General features: G+C 36.8%; 1 protein-coding gene across 1 annotated transcript in view; it reads right to left on the bottom strand.

The window, feature by feature from the left end:
* Positions 1–18,419, bottom strand: part of MATN2 (matrilin 2) — a gene marked incomplete at its 3' end in the record, with an annotated part of 30,699 nt that overhangs the window by 4,176 nt on the left and 8,104 nt on the right. The window contains exons 6-13 of the mRNA XM_081325615.1: positions 14,821–14,943; positions 13,525–13,647; positions 11,963–12,085; positions 9,678–9,800; positions 7,412–7,534; positions 5,572–5,694; positions 4,031–4,153; positions 2,670–3,083 (exon numbers count right to left, since the gene is read on the bottom strand). Coding sequence (XP_081181741.1) covers positions 2,670–3,083; positions 4,031–4,153; positions 5,572–5,694; positions 7,412–7,534; positions 9,678–9,800; positions 11,963–12,085; positions 13,525–13,647; positions 14,821–14,943 — 1,275 coding nt within the window. The remainder of the gene's footprint in view (positions 1–2,669; positions 3,084–4,030; positions 4,154–5,571; positions 5,695–7,411; positions 7,535–9,677; positions 9,801–11,962; positions 12,086–13,524; positions 13,648–14,820; positions 14,944–18,419) is intronic.

The following is an 18,419-nucleotide window of genomic DNA, read 5'->3' as shown; positions in this document are numbered from 1 at the left end:
GACTATATGCTCTGCAGCCAAAGATGGAGAAGCTCTATACAGTCAGTAAAAACAAGACCAGGAGCTGACTGTGGCTCAGACCATGAGCTTCTCCTTGCAAAGTTTAGGCTTAAACTGAAGAAAGTAGGGAAAAGCACTAGGCCACTCAGGTATGAATTAAATCATATCCCTGTTGAATATACAGTAGAGGTGACAAATAGATTTAAGGAATTAGATCTGATAGACAGAGTGCCTGAAGAACTATGGACAGAGGTTCGCGACATTGTACAACAGGTAGCAACCAAAACCATCCCAAAGAAAAAGAAATGCAAGAAAGCAAAATGGCTGTCTGAGGAAGCTTTGCAAATAGCTGAGGAAAGGAGGGAAGCGAAAGGCAAGGGAGAAAAAGAAAGATACACCCAATTGAATGCAGAATTCCAGAGAATAGCTAGAAGAGATAAGAATGCCTTCTTAAATGAACAGTGCAAAGAAATAGAAGAAAATAATAGAATAGGGAGGACCAGAGATCTTTTCAAGAAAATTGGAGAAATGAAGGGAACGTTTAATGCAAAAATGGGCATGATAAAGGACCAAAATGGCAGGGACCTAACAGAGGCAGAAGAGATTAAGAAGAGGTGGCAAAATTACACAGAAGAACTATACAAGAATGAGCTTAACGTCCCTGATAATCACAATGAGGTGGTCACTGACCTCGAGCCAGACATCCTAGAATGTGAAGTGAAGTGGGCCTTAGAAAAGCTGAGCAACAACAAAGCTAGTGGAAGTGACAGTATTCCAGCTGAGCTATTCAAAATCTTAAAAGACAATGCAGTAAAAGTGCTACACTCAATTTGCCAGCAAATTTGGAAAACTCAACAATGGCCACAGGATTGGAAAAGATCAGTTTACATTCCAATTCCAAAGAAAGGCAGTGCCAAAGAATGTTCAAACTATCGCACCATTGCACTCATTTCTCATGCTAGTAAAGTCATGCTTAAAATCCTACAAGCTAGACTTCAGCAGTATGTGGATCGAGAACTACCAGAAGTGCAGGCAGGATTTCGAAGAGGCAGAGGAACTAGAGATCAAATTGCCAACATACGCTGGATCATGGAGAAAGCTAGGGAGTTCCAGAAAAACATCTACTTCTGCTTCATTGACTATGCTAAAGCCTTTGATTGTGTGGATCATAACAAACTGTGGCAAGTTCTTAAAGAGATGGGAGTACCAGACCATCTTATTTGTCTCTTGAGAAACCTATATGCGGGTCAAGAAGCAACAGTGAGAACTGGACACGGAACCACTGATTGGTTCAAAATTGGGAAAGGAGTCCGGCAAGGCTGTATACTGTCGCCCTGCCTATTTAACTTATATGCAGAGCACATCATGAGAAAGGCAGGGCTAGATGAATCAAAAGTTGGAATTAAGATTGCCGGAAGAAATATCAACAACCTAAGATACGCAGATGATACCACTCTAATGGCAGAAAGTGAAGAAGAACTAAAGAGCCTCTTGTTGCAGGTGAAGAAGGAGAGTGCAAAACTTGGGTTGAAACTTAACATTAAGAAAACCAAGATCATGGCATCTGGCCCTCTCAATTCCTGGCAAATAGATGGGGAAGAAATGGAGGTAGTGACAGATTTTATTTTCCTGGGCTCCAAGATCACTGCAGATGGGGACTGTAGCCAAGAAATTAAAAGACGCTTGCTCCTGGGGAGGAAAGCCATGGCAAATCTAGACAGCACACTAAAAAGCAGAGACATCACCCTGTCAACAAAAGTGCGTATAGTCAAGGCTATGGTCTTCCCAGTTGCAACGTATGGCAGTGAAAGTTGGACCATAAGAAAGGCTGAGCGCCAAAGAATTGAGGCCTTTGAACTGTGGTGCTGGAGAAGACTCCTGCGAGTCCCTTGGACCGCAAGGCGATCAAACCGGTCAGTCCTAGAGGAGATCAATCCTGACTGCTCTTTAGAAGGCCAGATCCTGAAGCTAAAACTCAAGTACTTTGGCCACCTAATGAGAAGGAAGGACTCACTGGAGAAGAGCCTAATGCTGGGAAAGATCGAGGGCAATAGAAGAAGGGGACGACAGAGAATGAGGTGGCTGGATGGAGTCACTGAAGCAGTAGGCGTGAGCTTAAATGGACTCCAGAAGATGGTAGAGGACAGGAAGGCCTGGAGGAATGTTGTCCATAGGGTCGCGATGGGTCGGACACGACTTCGCAGCTAACAACAACAACATTATTGTTACTATGATTGCAGAATCAGGGGAGTCTCAAACGTAAATAAATTCATTTGGACTGGCATTCTATGGGCAAATTTATTCATAAGTGCTCCATGCTTATAATTTTTATCTGAATTAGTTGTTATAGATCACTGTATTCTGCAAGTTGATTTCCTCTAAATACATTTGGATTACAACTGCCAGAATTCCCCAGAAATATTGCTTTGAAAACTGAAAATTTATATTGAGTCCAGTGCAAGATTTCCAAACCTTCCTTAACATCAAATAGTATGCATTTCACTTCTAGAGACTCTCCAAAATCCTTCTTCTAGAACTTAATAAAAAGCTCTAGATTAAAAAAAAAAGACACCGTACATAACTTATAAGAACAAAAGTAATAGCAGCATTACTTTTGCAGCTTTTGTTTTTCTTTTATAGTTTATACTTCTAATAAATATTCATCCTACCACTTTGCTTTGCTTTAGCTGCCCATTCAGAAACATCGTCTTGGGCCCGTCCATCTGTAAACAAAACTGACACTCTGGGAACATTTGCTGAGATGCGCCTGGCTCCCTCTGCTTCAGTGAAGCTTCTCTCGATCATTTGCTTCAGGGCAAGCCCGGTCATGGAACCTTTCCCCATGTATTTAATTTGTGTCACTGCTTTCTTCATATCTTTGGCTGTGTTGAATTGTTTCAGTGTGAATTCTGTGCGAACCTGGCTGGAATATTGCAACAAACCAACACGTGCAGCTTTGGGAGATATTGTAAGAGAGTCCAAAATTCCCAAGACAAATTCCTTGACAATTTCAAAATTATTTTCTCCTAGGCTTTTCGATCCATCTATCACAAATACCAGATCAATTGGGCCTTCATTACATCCTGTTAACATAAAATGAACAAATGGAATAAGGGAATATTGTCAGCCAAAGAACCTATTTCTCCAACCTAAGGATTTATCATAGTCATTATGTTCAATGGAGTTGCAAAGGTACTTACATAAAAATTTAAAATAAAAGTCATCAATACCAACACGCTTTTTCTAAAAAAAAATGACAAAACATCAAAACAAGTTCTTTTTAATCTCTGCAATGAGGATCTGATGACTGGAGGAAAAAAATGATAGGGCTGAATTAAAAGCCTTTCCTCATTTATACTTACAACAGGAAAAACATGCTTAAACAGAATTTTATTCATTTATCAATCCTATTTATAAATCTATCTCACAAGAAATGATTCTGAGTAGTCTACAATATTTTTTTATAAATCTGGCTCTTTGAAGCCAGGCTATCTTCTTATATTGGCCATGTACAGGAATCCACTCCCGGCTCAGAGAGATGGCTTTGAGAGAGGGTTCAACCCAAGTATCCCCTATCTTCTGGGGAAGGCGTATCCATGAAGTGGCAGAGAACAATCTCTGATGCTTCCTGATGCGGCCCTCTCACTGCCACATCTCACCAACTGCTTTTGGGGCTCCTTTTGGACCAAATGGATAATGCAAACTAATTAAGTATAATAACAATAACTACGTTAACTGGTTCTAAGTTAATTGAAATTATTGTAACTTAATTCTAATTTCATTAAAAATCACTTTGTTTCTAACTTAGTCCAAAGTATTGCTTTTTTCCCCCCTAGCTCCACTTATCTTTGGGACTAGAGTTCTTAGATTATTCAAAGATCAAGTGCAATTCTTTTTCTCCTTAAAAGCTGCACCTGTGTGCACTGAGCTGTAGTTTAATATCATATCTGAACATGGTCAGGATCTCTTTTGAAAGAGACCCCTTCCAGTAATAAAATAATAATGTGGGCAATAGATATAAATTACTTACTTTTGCATGTTTTCCCATCATTCCATAATATAAATCCTTCATGGCATTCACAGACATATGAATCATTATTATTAATACAGATATGTTCACACCCATGGTCAATGGACTTGCAGATTTCTGGATCTGCGTACAATTAAATAAAGTTCTGATAAAAGACATGATATACTAAAAACATGATATACTTTATTATTTTCTAAAGACATGATATACTATATTATTTTCTATAATACTTACTCCTTAGCTGTATATGCAATCTGGATTTCAAAAAGATTTCAATTTCTACAAGTTTAAAGAAATATGAGGCCCAGTATTGGGGACAGAAATTGTCAGATCAAAAGAAGCCAGGGGAGGCTTGGAAATTTCTCAAAAATAGGATATTGAAAGTATAATCATACATCAGGTTAATGGGAAAAACATGGGATGGAAAACATAGGACATACAGACAGTCAGGAAACTTTTGACCTAGGTAAGTCAAAAGAGTCAAGCAAAGGAAATGGAAGAGGTGTATAATCACCAGGGAAGCAAACCAGCAAGTAGCTTATATCCCCATAAAAGTTTAAAAGTATAAAAGGAATTTAGGCTTGCAAGCAAAGCTAAAACAAACAAAGGGTGGTTTTTGTTTTTTAGCTATATATATGTGGTAAAAAGAAGAAAAAGGAGGCAATGCAGTCACTTGTAGAGGAGAGAATAACAAAGCTCCTCAACTCTTCCACTTTATTCTTCTCCACAAGGAGAGAATAAGCAAGTGAAAGCAAATAATGAGATATTTAGGGAGCAATCAACTACCACAAATGAGTTTAAACCTCCTAGATCGGATTAATTACATTAACTGTGCTAAAGGAGTTTGATGAAGTTATCTTGTATCCCTTTTCTATGATCTTTGAGTAATTCCAGAGGTATGTAGTGTTATAGAGAAATGCAAATCTTGAAGGCTTTCTTCAAAAAAAAGGGGGGAGGGAGTGGACCTGGGTAACTACAGGCAAACAGGCTTATTGCTGATACTGAACAAAACTTCTGATATAAAATATATTACTAAGCAATCATTTTGTAAGTATTTAGAAGAGATAATAGTAATTTCCCCTTTACATTCTGTATTGATCAGAATACACTTAAAATATTGTATTATAGTATTATGCACCTACAATATTGTATCAAATTCTGGGCATTACAAAGATATTGTCAAACTGAAATGTGTCCAGAGGTGACCAACCAAAATGATGAAGGGCCTGGAAGGAAAAAGTCATGAGAAAAGCTTGGAAACCCTGGAGTATATTTAGTTTGGTGAAGAGAAGTCTGCAAGAAAGTATGGTAACACTCTTCAAGTTCCTGAAGGGATAACAAGAATTGTTCAGAGTTAGTCTAGAACAAGAAAAGATGGATTTAAATCCTAAGGAAGTAGATATTGATTGGACTTTAAGCTTTTTGGTAAAAGCTGTTCAGTAGTGAAACAGACTTCTTTAGGGGCATGAAACCTGATCGGTCGTGCTGATTATTCATTCCTTTTTTAGCATGATGAATTCTCTTCAGGGATGCTTGCTTACTTCTGCAGGTTCTCCTATCCTTGTTTAGCATGAATCCTTCATGACACTTGCAGACATATGATTCACCATCACTCTCACAAAGATGCTCACATCCATGGTCCACCAACTTACAAAGATCTGTATCTGAAAACAATTGCCAATGCAATCTTTTAATTTTTTATTTTTTATTTTAATTCCATTTATATCCCGCCCTTCTCCGAAGACTCAGGGCGGCTTACAAACTTAGCAGTAGCCTTCATTCTATGTATATGCCTGCTTATTAGGGCTTTCACACACACCCCAAGCGGCATTATTACAAAGTCAGCTTAATTGCCCCCAACAATCTGGGTCCTCATTTTACCTACCTCGGAAGGATGGAAGGCTGAGTTAACCTTGAGCCTGGTGGGACTCGAACCTGCATTAAAATAAACATTTATTGCTCTGCTTTCCAACAGATCCTGTCTCATAATCCCTATTTCTATTCCTTGTTTTATTTCACAAGTCTCAAACAAAGCAAAGCAAAAACACCCAAAACCTTAGCCAAGTCAACATCTATTTCCTGCCAATAAGATACTATTTAATTTACAAAAGCTGTAGTTATTCAAAATGCCGCTGGGGGGGGGGGCGAAAGCCCTAATAAGCAGGCATGTACATAGAAAGAAGGCTATTGCTAAGCACATTGATTTGTGCTTCTTAGATTGTAAGCCGCCCTGAGTCTTCGGAGAAGGGCGGGATATAAATGGGATTAAATAATAATAATAATAACTGCAGTTTTTATTATGAATGACAGGCAACACTGACATTCACAGTGAACACATTTCCATGCCAGACACTCCCAGAGGTCCTATCAACAGTTACAAGTACAGATGTGTGCTCTTGGTTACATTCAAAATCAAAATTTCCAAACTATTCCCTCTTTGTTGAATTTAGAAGATTTGAGTCCATTTGAAACAAAGAGAGAAATTGTTCACCAAAGGCAGCAACTGAGTGGGATTTCACATTTCTCCAAGGCCTCAGAATCAACTGATACAAATTTACAGGAAGAAAAGAAAATCCACATAAAGAAAAGCAAGAAAAACACTTATTCCAAGAATCCTATTTATTTTTATGAAAAAAATGTAAACATTTCAGCCAGGAATCTGTATTAATTTTTGCTATTGTTAGCTAACCTTTGTTGTCTTTTGTAATATCTCTGTTCAAGGTCAGGAATTATGTGTATTTCAGGTAGTCTTTTATGCGCATACTCAGGTTTTAATTTCTTTCAAGTTTCCTATGATTTATAATCATTTCTTACTGTCTCTTTTTTATGGAGTCCATGGGATAATAAACTAGTCTTTAGGGGACCAGTACCACAGAGGTTTAACAGGAACACTGCATGTGCTTTTAAAGCTTTATTTTCCTTAGTGATTGGATTTGTAAAAAGACATTTACTTTTTTAAAATAAAGTTTGATTTTGTTTGCCTGTGATGAAATTGGTCTATTTCCCAAGTAAAATTGAAGAGCTGGAATTTCTAATTACTTACCTTCATTTTTTTTTCTTTTTTCACTGCCATTATATCAATATGAGAGCCCTTTTTCTCACACACTGGGGATAGGGAGAGGGTGCATCCTCAGAAATAAAGCATTCCCAGAAGATTTTATAGATGGCTGCAGTGGTGATTATCAAGCAGCATCAAATAAACAGAGTAGGAGGTGGGGCAAGGATGACTATTCTCAGTGGTATTCTGGGAGAGCATGTTTGAAACTTACAGACTTTTACTGTGCAAGTTCAGCCATGCTACAAGTTTATTAATTTATTTTTGTGAAATACACATTTAAGAACTAAAAGATACAGAAGCAATTCAACTAAAATCAAGCTTACGTTTGCAGGTTTTCCCATCACTATGAAGCACATATCCTTCAATGCATTGGCAAATGTAAGATGTTCCAGTGTTCATACATAAATGTTCGCAGCCGTGGTCATTCAGCAAACAATAGTCCACTCCTGAGAACATGTTTAAGCATAATTAATTTATTTATATAGGTACATGCTCTATAATATGCTGTTTAAACATTTGTTTGGTTTAATTGTCCCTATCTGTTATGTGAACAACAGAGACAACTGATCTGGGTGTGTGTGTGTGTGATAGTATTTCTTTTTTTTTTTTTTTATTGAAAAGTTTTAAAATACAGTTTTCCTTTAAACCCCCCCTTCCCCCTCCCTCCTCCCCTCCCTACCTCCCCCCTATCCCCCCCCTCCCCCTCTCCCTCCTCCCTCCCCTGCCTCCCCCCCCCTACTTCCCCTCCTCCCCCCCTCCCCCCCCCCGACTTCCCAGAGCAAAATACAAGGTATATATCTAAAAAGCAATCATAAACAATCATATACTAACAATTATAAATTCTAAAATCCATCACTCTCTAGCTTATATAGAGTAAACCAATCCTTAATAATACTAAATGTGTATAAAGAACTAAAATAAAAGAAAACTAGCGTCATTCCCATCTATGTTCTTCCACAATTCACTATTTCCTAAACATATTCTCATTTACACATCACAAACACCTATCCCTATTAACCTCTCTAGCTGATAGTATTTCTTTATTGTAGCCACAAACAGCCCTGGTTTCTTTGGAGCTAAAGTTATTGTTCTGAAAACTATTTCTCTTAAACTCTTATTGGAGTTTTAATTATCTTTTCCTAGTTCAAACACAGAGACAAATTCTTAGAGAAGCCAAAAGAAAACAAGGGTATTGTCTACCAAGTCTGTTTTCATCTGTGGTCAAAGCCAGGTGGAAAAGGGGCAAAAGGTGGGGTTTATTTATTTATTTATTTAATTAATTAATTAGATTTCTATACCGCCCTATTCCCGAAGGACTCAGGTTGGTTTACAGGGCAGCATAAAATACAATATAAAAGATAATATAAAATTAAAATAAATTAAATTAATTAAACCCAACAATTAAAACAATATTTAAAAAGCTAAAACCCCTTCAGGTTTGTTTTAAACTACTCCAGTCATTGGAGGTGAGACCACTAGATATGGGAGTGTCTGTTCTAATATTATGTTACCATGATGAGTGATGGACTGGGTCCCTACCCCATCTCTAAGGGGTTGTATAATTTAAAAAAAGATATAAAGAAATTAGGGGGGAAAGAGGAAGAAACTGAAGACAATATAAATGACATAAAGATTGAATAATATTTTAAATCCTTATCCTGAATTACTATACAAAATATACTATATTATATGTTGGTGCCAAACCCTGTCACAGGACAGACAGAGCTCACGTATAGATGCCTCTGGCATCTCTGGTATTTTAAGAAAAACTAGCTTTAAGAAACCTTTAACAATGAAATGGATTGTTTGGATAATCAATTGTTGGATGAACCCATGAAATAATGGTGTCTTTAAAAAATTGAAATGTTTCTCAATGAGTAGTATGGATGTTTAGAGTCATTGGTGCTCTCTGAGTATGGTTGTTTGCCTCCAGACAATTCATTACCTGATTAAGTAAAATCATCTGTGCTAGTGAGTGTGGCATTTACTTCCTGTATATGTATAGTAGCTTACCCTACCATTGTTGGAGGGTGTGATTTTCACCTTGGTAGAACCTTAATTAGAGAACTGTTTTACGCTTTTTGATCTGACATTAATCCTTGCTTATCTAGGTAGGAGCTGCTGGTGAGGATGTATTTCGGTCTTTGTTTCCTTCTTAGCTTTTTTTTATTGTCTCTTTTGAATGATATATAAATGTGGTTTATCTCTATGTGTCTATGAGTGGCTGATTTGTTTGAATGCTGAACTTCCAGGAGTTCCCTAGCGATTTTGAATTTAGCTGTGCATATTTCATATGGATTACACATGTGTAGTATGAGCTACATATGCTTAAACTTCCACAATTCTTTCTATGAAACTTGAAATTTACTGCTGTATTTTCTTAATGGAGTCACATTTTGTGGAAAATATCTCTCCCCATGTCTCAGTTCCTTTGCTTTCTGAGTAGTTTGGCAAAGCACATGCTTTCCTTGACCATTTAATCCAATCACTGCTAATTAACTTGAAATTCTACTTGAATAAAGCTTTGTTAGAAATTATGGAAGCACTGTTTTGTTTAATTTTATAAAATATCTCAGGCAAGAGTCTTACGTGAACAAGTTTTCAGATCCTCATTAATGATGAATCCTTCAGAGCACTGGCAAATGTAGGATTCTCTGGTATTTAGACAGAGTTGTTCACACCCATGATTGAACTCAGCACAGTAGTCTATTCCTGAATTGTTGTGTTGAGCAGTAAAAGAAAAAAACACTTGAATTTTCAAGCCATAAAATATCCATATACTGAAACTTCAGAAACAGAACCATCCATTACAGATTATACCTTTTTGTCCTTGACATTTGTTCCCATTTTAAAAAACTATTTACGAAGTCTATCCCCATATAACAACCCAAATAACACACAGGGTTCTTCCGTGTAGCATCTTTCTGCTGCTGCAGCAGCAGCTTTGGACTGGTGCATTCACATAAGGCTAATAAGTTACAGTCAGTGAATTTCCAGCTCCCTTCAACATTTTGAAATCTGACTGAAGCTAAACCTTCCGTTTGCAGTGTTGCAGGCTAGACAATCTGTCCTGACTCACAAAGCTTGTCAGTTTTCCAGTTTATGCTAGAGCCTGCTGATGTTAGCAAAAGAATTGTGCAGTTTGAAAAAGGTGGCAAAAAGACCTCATTCCATGCCATCCATCTCCTTGGTTCTGGGGATTGTTTTCCACAGTTTTAAATTTTTAATGTGCATAATTTCAAATTTTTAATTGCTTTTCTATTTATCTTCTTATGATCTGTGAGATGCCCAGAGTCGCCCTATTGGGAAAATTGGCAACATATAAACTAAGTAAATAAATAAAAATATAATAAGTGGGTATCAGAAGGACAAAACTGCCGTCCAAGAAAACCGACCAAAACAGCAGAAACAACAACGGTTGGGCAGTTCAACCTCCCCTTGTGATTCCATGAATAGTTGCTTTCCTATGACAGTGGCTATTTTATTATGCTGGACATTATGCTGGACATCATGCTGGTGCTGCTGTCCTTATCATGTCAAAAATCTGATTGCCATAGTGCTCATTCTTCCTCAAAGAGCATAAAGATTCAGCATCTTTCATTCTCTAATGATGTGTATTTCCCTGTCACTATTTCTACGAAATATAATCACAGAATTGGGGAACACTAACAATTAGCTGTAAAACATCCAGGAAGATGTCACTTCATCATGTTCCTTTCACAGGTATCAACAGGATTTTAAAGGCTATTGGAGTGGTACTTTGAGGTAAGATCTTTCACCGAACAATAGCTCAGATTCGTGGGCAATTAATAGACTATGAGAGTATGGAGGAAGAATCACATGTCATTCATTTATTTTACCTTCTGCATGTAGCAGAAACAAGGATTTTAAGTAAGGGAAGAACTGTAACAGTTTAGTTGGTGGCGTATTAATTAGATAAGTTATAAATCCTTTTGATTGGTTGTTTGGAGACAGCATTGAATAGATGCTGATAATCTGCATGCCTTTTACATTTTGAGTCAGCAGCAGTGAAAATAGGGAGGTTTCAGAAAAAGGTCTGGAGGCACTAGAGAGTGCAAATGATGGCATTCATTAAGATGCTGAAAACTGAAGTGATCTGGAGATTCCCCTTGTGGGAATCTGGTAGGAAGTGTCAGAAATCCTCTTCCCTTCCCTTCTTCAACAGGCACATAAGTGGCTGCTGCTGGATTGGAAGGGGGGGGGAGGAGAAAGGGATGTGATTATCACAAAATGTTGAAAATGAGGATGACCTGACTGTAGCAGCAGTCATTAGCACTGAAGCAGCCACTATTTCCCCAAATTTCATTTGCTCAGGAATTTTGGCCACATTAATTAGTCCATTTGAGGTACCTTGGTTAAAAAAATGTTGCCCTATGAAGCACCATTTTGTCTAGTTAAAGGCATGACAGTGAGAATATGAGTAGTATATAGCTTGAGTTTGAGCTACAAATTAGTTTTTATATTTTCTCTTCTACAGGTAGTAGCATGTCACTAATGAAAAAGCTTTCTTACCAGTAATTTATAGAGTTACAAACATGAACCAAGAGTTTTTTGTATCAGAGATAGCCAAAAAAAATAAATGTAGATTTTCATAAATTAAAAAAAATTGTAGGAATTCTCACTATTTTGGCTACCATCTATACTTCAAAAATAAAGATCAGGTAACCTAGCATTTATTTGTTCTTTTTTGGGTTTTGTAACAAATCTGTTATTTGTGAAATAAGCAAACATATTAAGTCACAATGAATTAATTTTAAAGGCACGATATTGTTATAGCCAACATATTCCTAGGGGACATCTTTTGTATCAAAATTAATTCTGATATGCCAATTTATTCTTTCGAATAAACTTACTTCTGCATGTTTTGCCATCACGGTTTAGAGTGTATCCAGTTTGACATTTGCACAAATATGATTCTTCAGTGCTAACGCATTCATGCTGGCAGCCATGTTTACCTAAACTGCAGATATTTATTCCTATGGAAAGAGACAACTAATAAACATGTCAAGTAAAAATGTTGAAAAATAATATAATTTATAAAACACTGATTAATAATCAGCATATATAGCATCAAAAACTTCACCTTTCGTTTATGTTCCCAGAAAGCAAAATTAAAAATTACCTGAAGCTATTGAAGGCAGTTGTGTTTGTGTAAGAAGGATCAACAAGAGGACTAGAGTTTCCAAAACTTTGGGGACTGGTATTTAAATCTGAGGACTGGTTTTCAAAGAGAGTTTTATATTGATATTGGTCGGCCTGGCAATGTACAGTAAACTTGAGAAATTGCAGAGACTCACAGCTAGTGATAAGGCCTATTGGTATGATGACAGCCCTGCTTCAGGCCCTTAGTGGCCACAATTGTTTTTTAATTGTCCGAAATACTTTGGCTTGGGAAATCCATTACTCTAATCTACCTTGGATAAACCTATATTGGATTTTGTACAAAAATAGGGTAGCAGTTACCTTGTTTTTGTTTATTTGTACAGCATTAGAACAGTGAAATTTCTGGGACACTTTTTTTTAAAAAAAATGAGAGATTATGAAAATATTTGGGTATAAAATATGAGACAGATTATATGCTTCCAGTGTCCATTAAACACTGAAACCAATTTTTAATTTGGAACACTTTTATATGGTACAGAAAAGGGCAGAGATTTTTTTTCCTATTGAGAACACTTACTCAGGAGTAATCTGCTTTAAGCAACATTTAAATGATGAGCAGGTCTATAGCAAATAATAAGTGGGGCTTAATCTTTCTAAGACTTTCTTCCTCATATCCTTGTTTTTATCTCATTTGAGTTCTTTTTGATATTCAATTCTCTCCCTCTAAAAAGCAAGTAGGCAAACAATGAATAGTTAATTCTTCTGAGAGGTTTAATTCGTTATGAAATTAGGCTGAGGGTCACAGATAGTCCTAAGACCCCAGTTCCCATCACCCTGATAGAGTTTTCAAATTATTTAAAATTTAAGTCTGTGACATTTCTGGTAATCTGCTTTATTTACATGGTACTGCATTAGTTTCCTATTTAAGAAATATAAAATCTGTTCTAATCATCCAGATCTTGGCAATCACACTCCCCCCCCAAAAAAAAAGTGTTTAGTTTTGGGCTTGGGTAGAATTCCAAGAGAAATGGGAATTGTTCCCTAGGAAGACTTTTTATGCACATGTTGTACTCTGACTGGTACACACAGCTTTTGACAATTTAAAAAAAGTATATAAATATGTACTTGAATGAATAAACAGTTGTCTGTACATAGGAATGACTATTTAAACTGGCCATTATAAAGAAACATAGGAAGGAGGAATTTTCATAGGCATGTTCTAAAGTTATAATTGAAAAGAGATTATAAATTATAACAGCAATGTTGATAAATAAAAGCAGGTGAACTTACTATACACTTTAGGGCAACATACTTTTGCAAGTTCTCTTATCCGGATTAAGAGTAAATCCTTGCTTGCATTGGCAAAAGTAGGATTCATCTGTACTGACACATTCCTGATGACAGCCATGATTTTGCAAAGCACAATGGTCTGGTCCTGAAGATTGAGAATAAATTCTTAGAAGAACAGTAGTGGAAAGTACAAATATACAGAATGGAATGAAGATTAGCAACACGGTTTTAGTGAGCACTTTTTATCTTTGAAGATTTGGAAGTAGAGCACTTTCTTCATATAAATATTACACAATACAAAATTTACAGGCATTCCTAGAAACATAGGAATGTGCTGTTTCATCCCCCACCTTCCTACCACATACTCCAACCATGGCATCAAGATGCCTCAACATTTTTAAGGGGTGTCTAATTCAAACACTGACTCTCCAGCCTTTCATGGTGTATTGATCGCAATGTAAAAGAATGTAGATACGGGGTTATGGATTTACTGCATGTCATCCTATTGACCATCACTCTGTCTGCTCTTTGTCTAAGAGATCTTGGGTCAAAGCAGACCTTTTTGTCTTTTCCTCAAGGCAGCATACACTCTTTCAATCTCCTTCTGATAGGATGTTGCTAGTTGATATTACGTATTTTCCTATCCCTATAATTTTTCCCCTATAATTAAGTCTCCTTTCTGTTACATGTATAAAACTTATTTAATATTTGGTCGAGTTAAATTCTCACCATCAGGAACATGCACTCACAACTTCAGCCTCCAAAACTAAAATGGCCATTTCCTTTTTTTCCCTGATATAAGTTTTACTGTACGAACAATCTGCAACACCTCAATGACAAGTCTGGAGATTAATGCTTTGGGTTAGGGATCTTCCCAGGTCTTATTAGTTGCTTAGGTCTGCTACTGGCATGCCTGTGCCCATCCAGTTGCTGGCATTGCTCTCATAACCTCTCAGGACTCAGGATTATCAATCTCCTGACACTCGGGCATATCCTCCTGAGGTTTATCCTGAGGAGTATGCTCCTTAGTGTCAGGAGTATCAGTCTTTGTTCTCTTGATAAGCATTGCTCTATACATCTGTTTTGGACACCTGATTTTTTTTCTTGTTGCTAAATTAACTGAGAATTAGAAATTACTCTGCAAAAAGTATTTCCTAGGAACGGGTATCTGAAATTCTTTCTGGTAGAGATGTTATGGGGTGAATCTTCTGAATGCAAAGGAAATACCGGTACTGAATAATCTCCTTGCTTTGTATGCAAGGTGGTACATATAACCTTTGAAGTATTAAATAGCAGAATTGAGATGTAGATAACTTACGTTTGCAAGTTTTTTTATCTGGATTTAGAACGAACCCCTTATGGCACTGACAGTAATAAGAATCTTCAGTATTGATACACTCATGTTGACAGCCTTGGTTATTCAGAGCACAATAGTCCACAACTGAAGCACAAGCAAGATCAAATTTAAGACAGGTTACTTTGATACATGATAAATATGTATCAATATGATGAATCTTCAGAGACAGTTAAGCCTACAATACAATGGAAACTAGCTGAATAGAAAAACAACTACAATTGATGGAAATTAGGAAAAGATAACATAAAAGGAGGAAGTAAGATAAACACGTAGGCAAAAATTAGCATATTTAATATGTTATCAGGAAATGTGTAAGAAGTGGATGGAAAGAGTGTAACCTCATAGTACCTCAGCCAATGGGGAAAGAGGAGGGATGTGGCGGCTGGGATAGGAATGTATAAAGAAGGGAATATTTTGGGTTAGAACTTTGAAAAGAACCAAGCTCTGAAAACTTCTCTTCTGTTTATTGCAGTAAACAAAACAAAAGGCCTTCACTGTGTCTTGGCTGGTCAGGCGAGCTTGCCTCTGGTCACGAAGGAAAGTAGCCAGGAGCACATAACAATACAGAACTTTAAAATGGAATGTATATAATGTTGATAGTACCTAGTTCTTCACCTACTGCTGACATATCAGCCGAGTTCTACATAAATTTCAGTGGCACAATATGTTCTTATTCCTATATTATTGTCATTATTAAGATTTGAAACAGCCTATTCCAAAACATACTCAGGTAAATGTAACTCTTCAATCAAAACTAGTCTTATCCAGTGCTTTTTTTGTTAAAAAAAAGTGCCGGAATTCACAGACATCATACAACCCACCTTGCCTACCCTACAAGGTTTACCTTTGTAGTTGAAAAAAAACCCCTTCAATTTTTAGTGTATCTAAAAGACTAGGATTTTGTTCAAGGTAAGTTAATACTATTAATGTTACCATGCACTGTGTGGCTTTAAATTACAAGAAGGCATTTTATTAATCTCTTGAGACATTTACTACTGGGATACCTGTTTAGTTTAATGAGTGGAAATGTCAGCTTTCTATGTGGAATGAAATTGGCCCAATAAAACAAAATTTCGTTGCTTTTAAAAGATTGAATTATTTTTAAGAAGTTGTCAAACAAGGTGGAAAAATTTACATTTGGAGTTTAATATGGATATTGACTTGAAACAAATTAAAGTTGAAACTTTGTAGTGAACAGATTACTTTTAATTTACCTTTAAGTTAAACCCAATTTAATAAATAGATCGGATTAAATCTCATACTGTAGGTCTACCTTTACATCTGACCAATACATAATTAATATATATTATTATTAATAATAATACCTCCAAATCACAAGACATTGGCTTTATTCTTATTATTCCCCTCTGAAGTTTGAATATATAAAAGACTAAAAAGAGATTTTCGTAGATATCTCAGCCTTTGAACTACCCAAGGAACCGAAAGAGCAAAGTTTTGTTATTGGGCAGGCTTCCATGCCAGCCGCCTGTCTTTCCTCTCATTTCACCTCTTTTTAACCTTACACCCCACCATCTGTAAGGGAAGGCAAAAGCCTCGCTCACCCTCTTGTGAAAGATGGCCTCCATGTTTATGTGTCTCCCACCACCACCATCGGCTTCCACGCCACATGGTCCGACCTAGCCAATCAAGCCACGTTATGGCTGTGGTGCTCCGGTGCCTCATGGCTCCTCCTAGAGGAGGCAGACTGCACCGGAGGGGACCCCACTTGCACCGTACTGCCAGTGGGGCATTTTCAAAAACAAATGAGGATAGGAAGGGAAACAATAGGAAAAGAATGCAACTCTAGAAAATCCATTGAAAAATGGTGCTGGAACTCTGTTCCGGTACGTTCTATGACAAAGCCCTGGTCTTATCACATTAACAATCTACAATGGATTGTTATAAGTCAGATGTTGTAACTAAAATAAAACTAAGCGTATGTTTGAAGTCCATACAACCCAATAAGACTACTACTTCTGTTAAACAGATACATGCAACAATTAAAAAAATGGAGCCATAGATAAGCTTACTACTGGAAATCTATAAAGGCATATATTGTGTGGTATGAACTTTGATTTAAAATAATCTTACTGAAATTAATGGAACTGAAATTACTCATTCCAAACAAATAAGAATATGATACTACAGAGAAAATAGAGTTAAGTATTAAAGTTCCCCACATCATTTCACAAAACAATGTACAGTACAATGCATGGTAGCTCAAGTAGTTAAAACACTGCAAGCCTGCATTCGAGGCTTGAGTGCTGCTGTGTGATGGGGTGAGCTCTCATTCGCTCCAGCTCCTGCCCACCTAGCAGTTTAAAAGCGTCATCTTGAATAGAAAAATAGATAGCACTTTGGTGAGCAATTAACGGGGGCATGAAAGGAGCCCTCAACTGGGCATCCCCTGGGAAACAGTGATGTTACCATTTAATCCTTTCAATCCAGAAGCGCTTTGGTGCTTCTGACACGAATGCAGTTGATACTGAACAATATTTGGAAGCTTTTTATCATTTTGTTATGTCAAGCCTGCGTGTTATACCTAGGCATAAGACATGTGGATTTGCTGGAAATTCCAATCAAATCAAATTTCTCTTAAATAACATTCATTTTCAATTGCCTCATGAGACGCAATATTAACACAAATCTATTATAATTATTGCCACATTTTAGGAGATGATTCATTGATTAGTTTCAGTAATAAAGCTCCAATCAATAGGAAAGCATATATCACAGAAATAATTTTGAAATAATACAAACAGTAAGTTGTATTGCAATTTTTAAACAAATCTGTGTATTTCATATTATACAGATTTATTTAATAGAAAATATATCATTATTTCTGCCTCCAAGCCAGCAATTAATAACAACAATATAGGAAGAATAGAGAAAGAGGTTAATTATAATTAAGGGGAAAAAATCCTATGCAATGCCTTACTTCATACTTTGAAGTTGCCAGCTCCTACTGCAATAATTCTTGGAGGTTTTTCCCTCTTCAATAAATTGAGTGGCATGATGGCTTAGAGGTGAAGATGCTTGCCTAACACTTGGAAGGTTGAGAGGTCAACCTTCAAACAGATAGTTTCTCTATCTGTTGTGAACTCTGCGTGGTGTAAGAAAGGTAAAATGAGGAACCCAGATTGTTGGGGGCAATATGCTGACTCTTTAAACCACTTAAGAGATGGCTGTAAGCACTGTGAAGCGGTATATAAGTCTAAGTGCTATTGATATTGCTATCTGGCCAGTAAACGCTGAACTCCAACCAGTTATGCCAACTCTACCCCAAATTAAGGGATTACAATCAGAAAAAGGGAGTTTTTTCCCCCCGCAATAAATGTGTGTATACATCATTTTATACAGTATATGCATATATGCATGTGTGTATTAAACCGCACTCTTAAAAAAGCAGGGTGGGACAAAATATGTCCATTGAATGAATAAGTATAAAAACACACATATAGATGAATATATCCATTGTCTTTCTCCTTCCTGCAACTCTCTTTCCAGAAACGGCAGAAAAGAGTAAGGGAATGAGTCAAAAGAAAGATAAAGAAGAAAAA

The sequence above is a fragment of the Vipera berus genome, assembly GCF_964194415.1.
Source record: "Vipera berus genome assembly, chromosome: 3".
Lineage (NCBI taxonomy): Eukaryota > Metazoa > Chordata > Lepidosauria > Squamata > Viperidae > Vipera > Vipera berus.
Note: the sequence above shows the minus strand (reverse complement) of the source record. Positions and strands in the feature narration are given on the sequence as shown.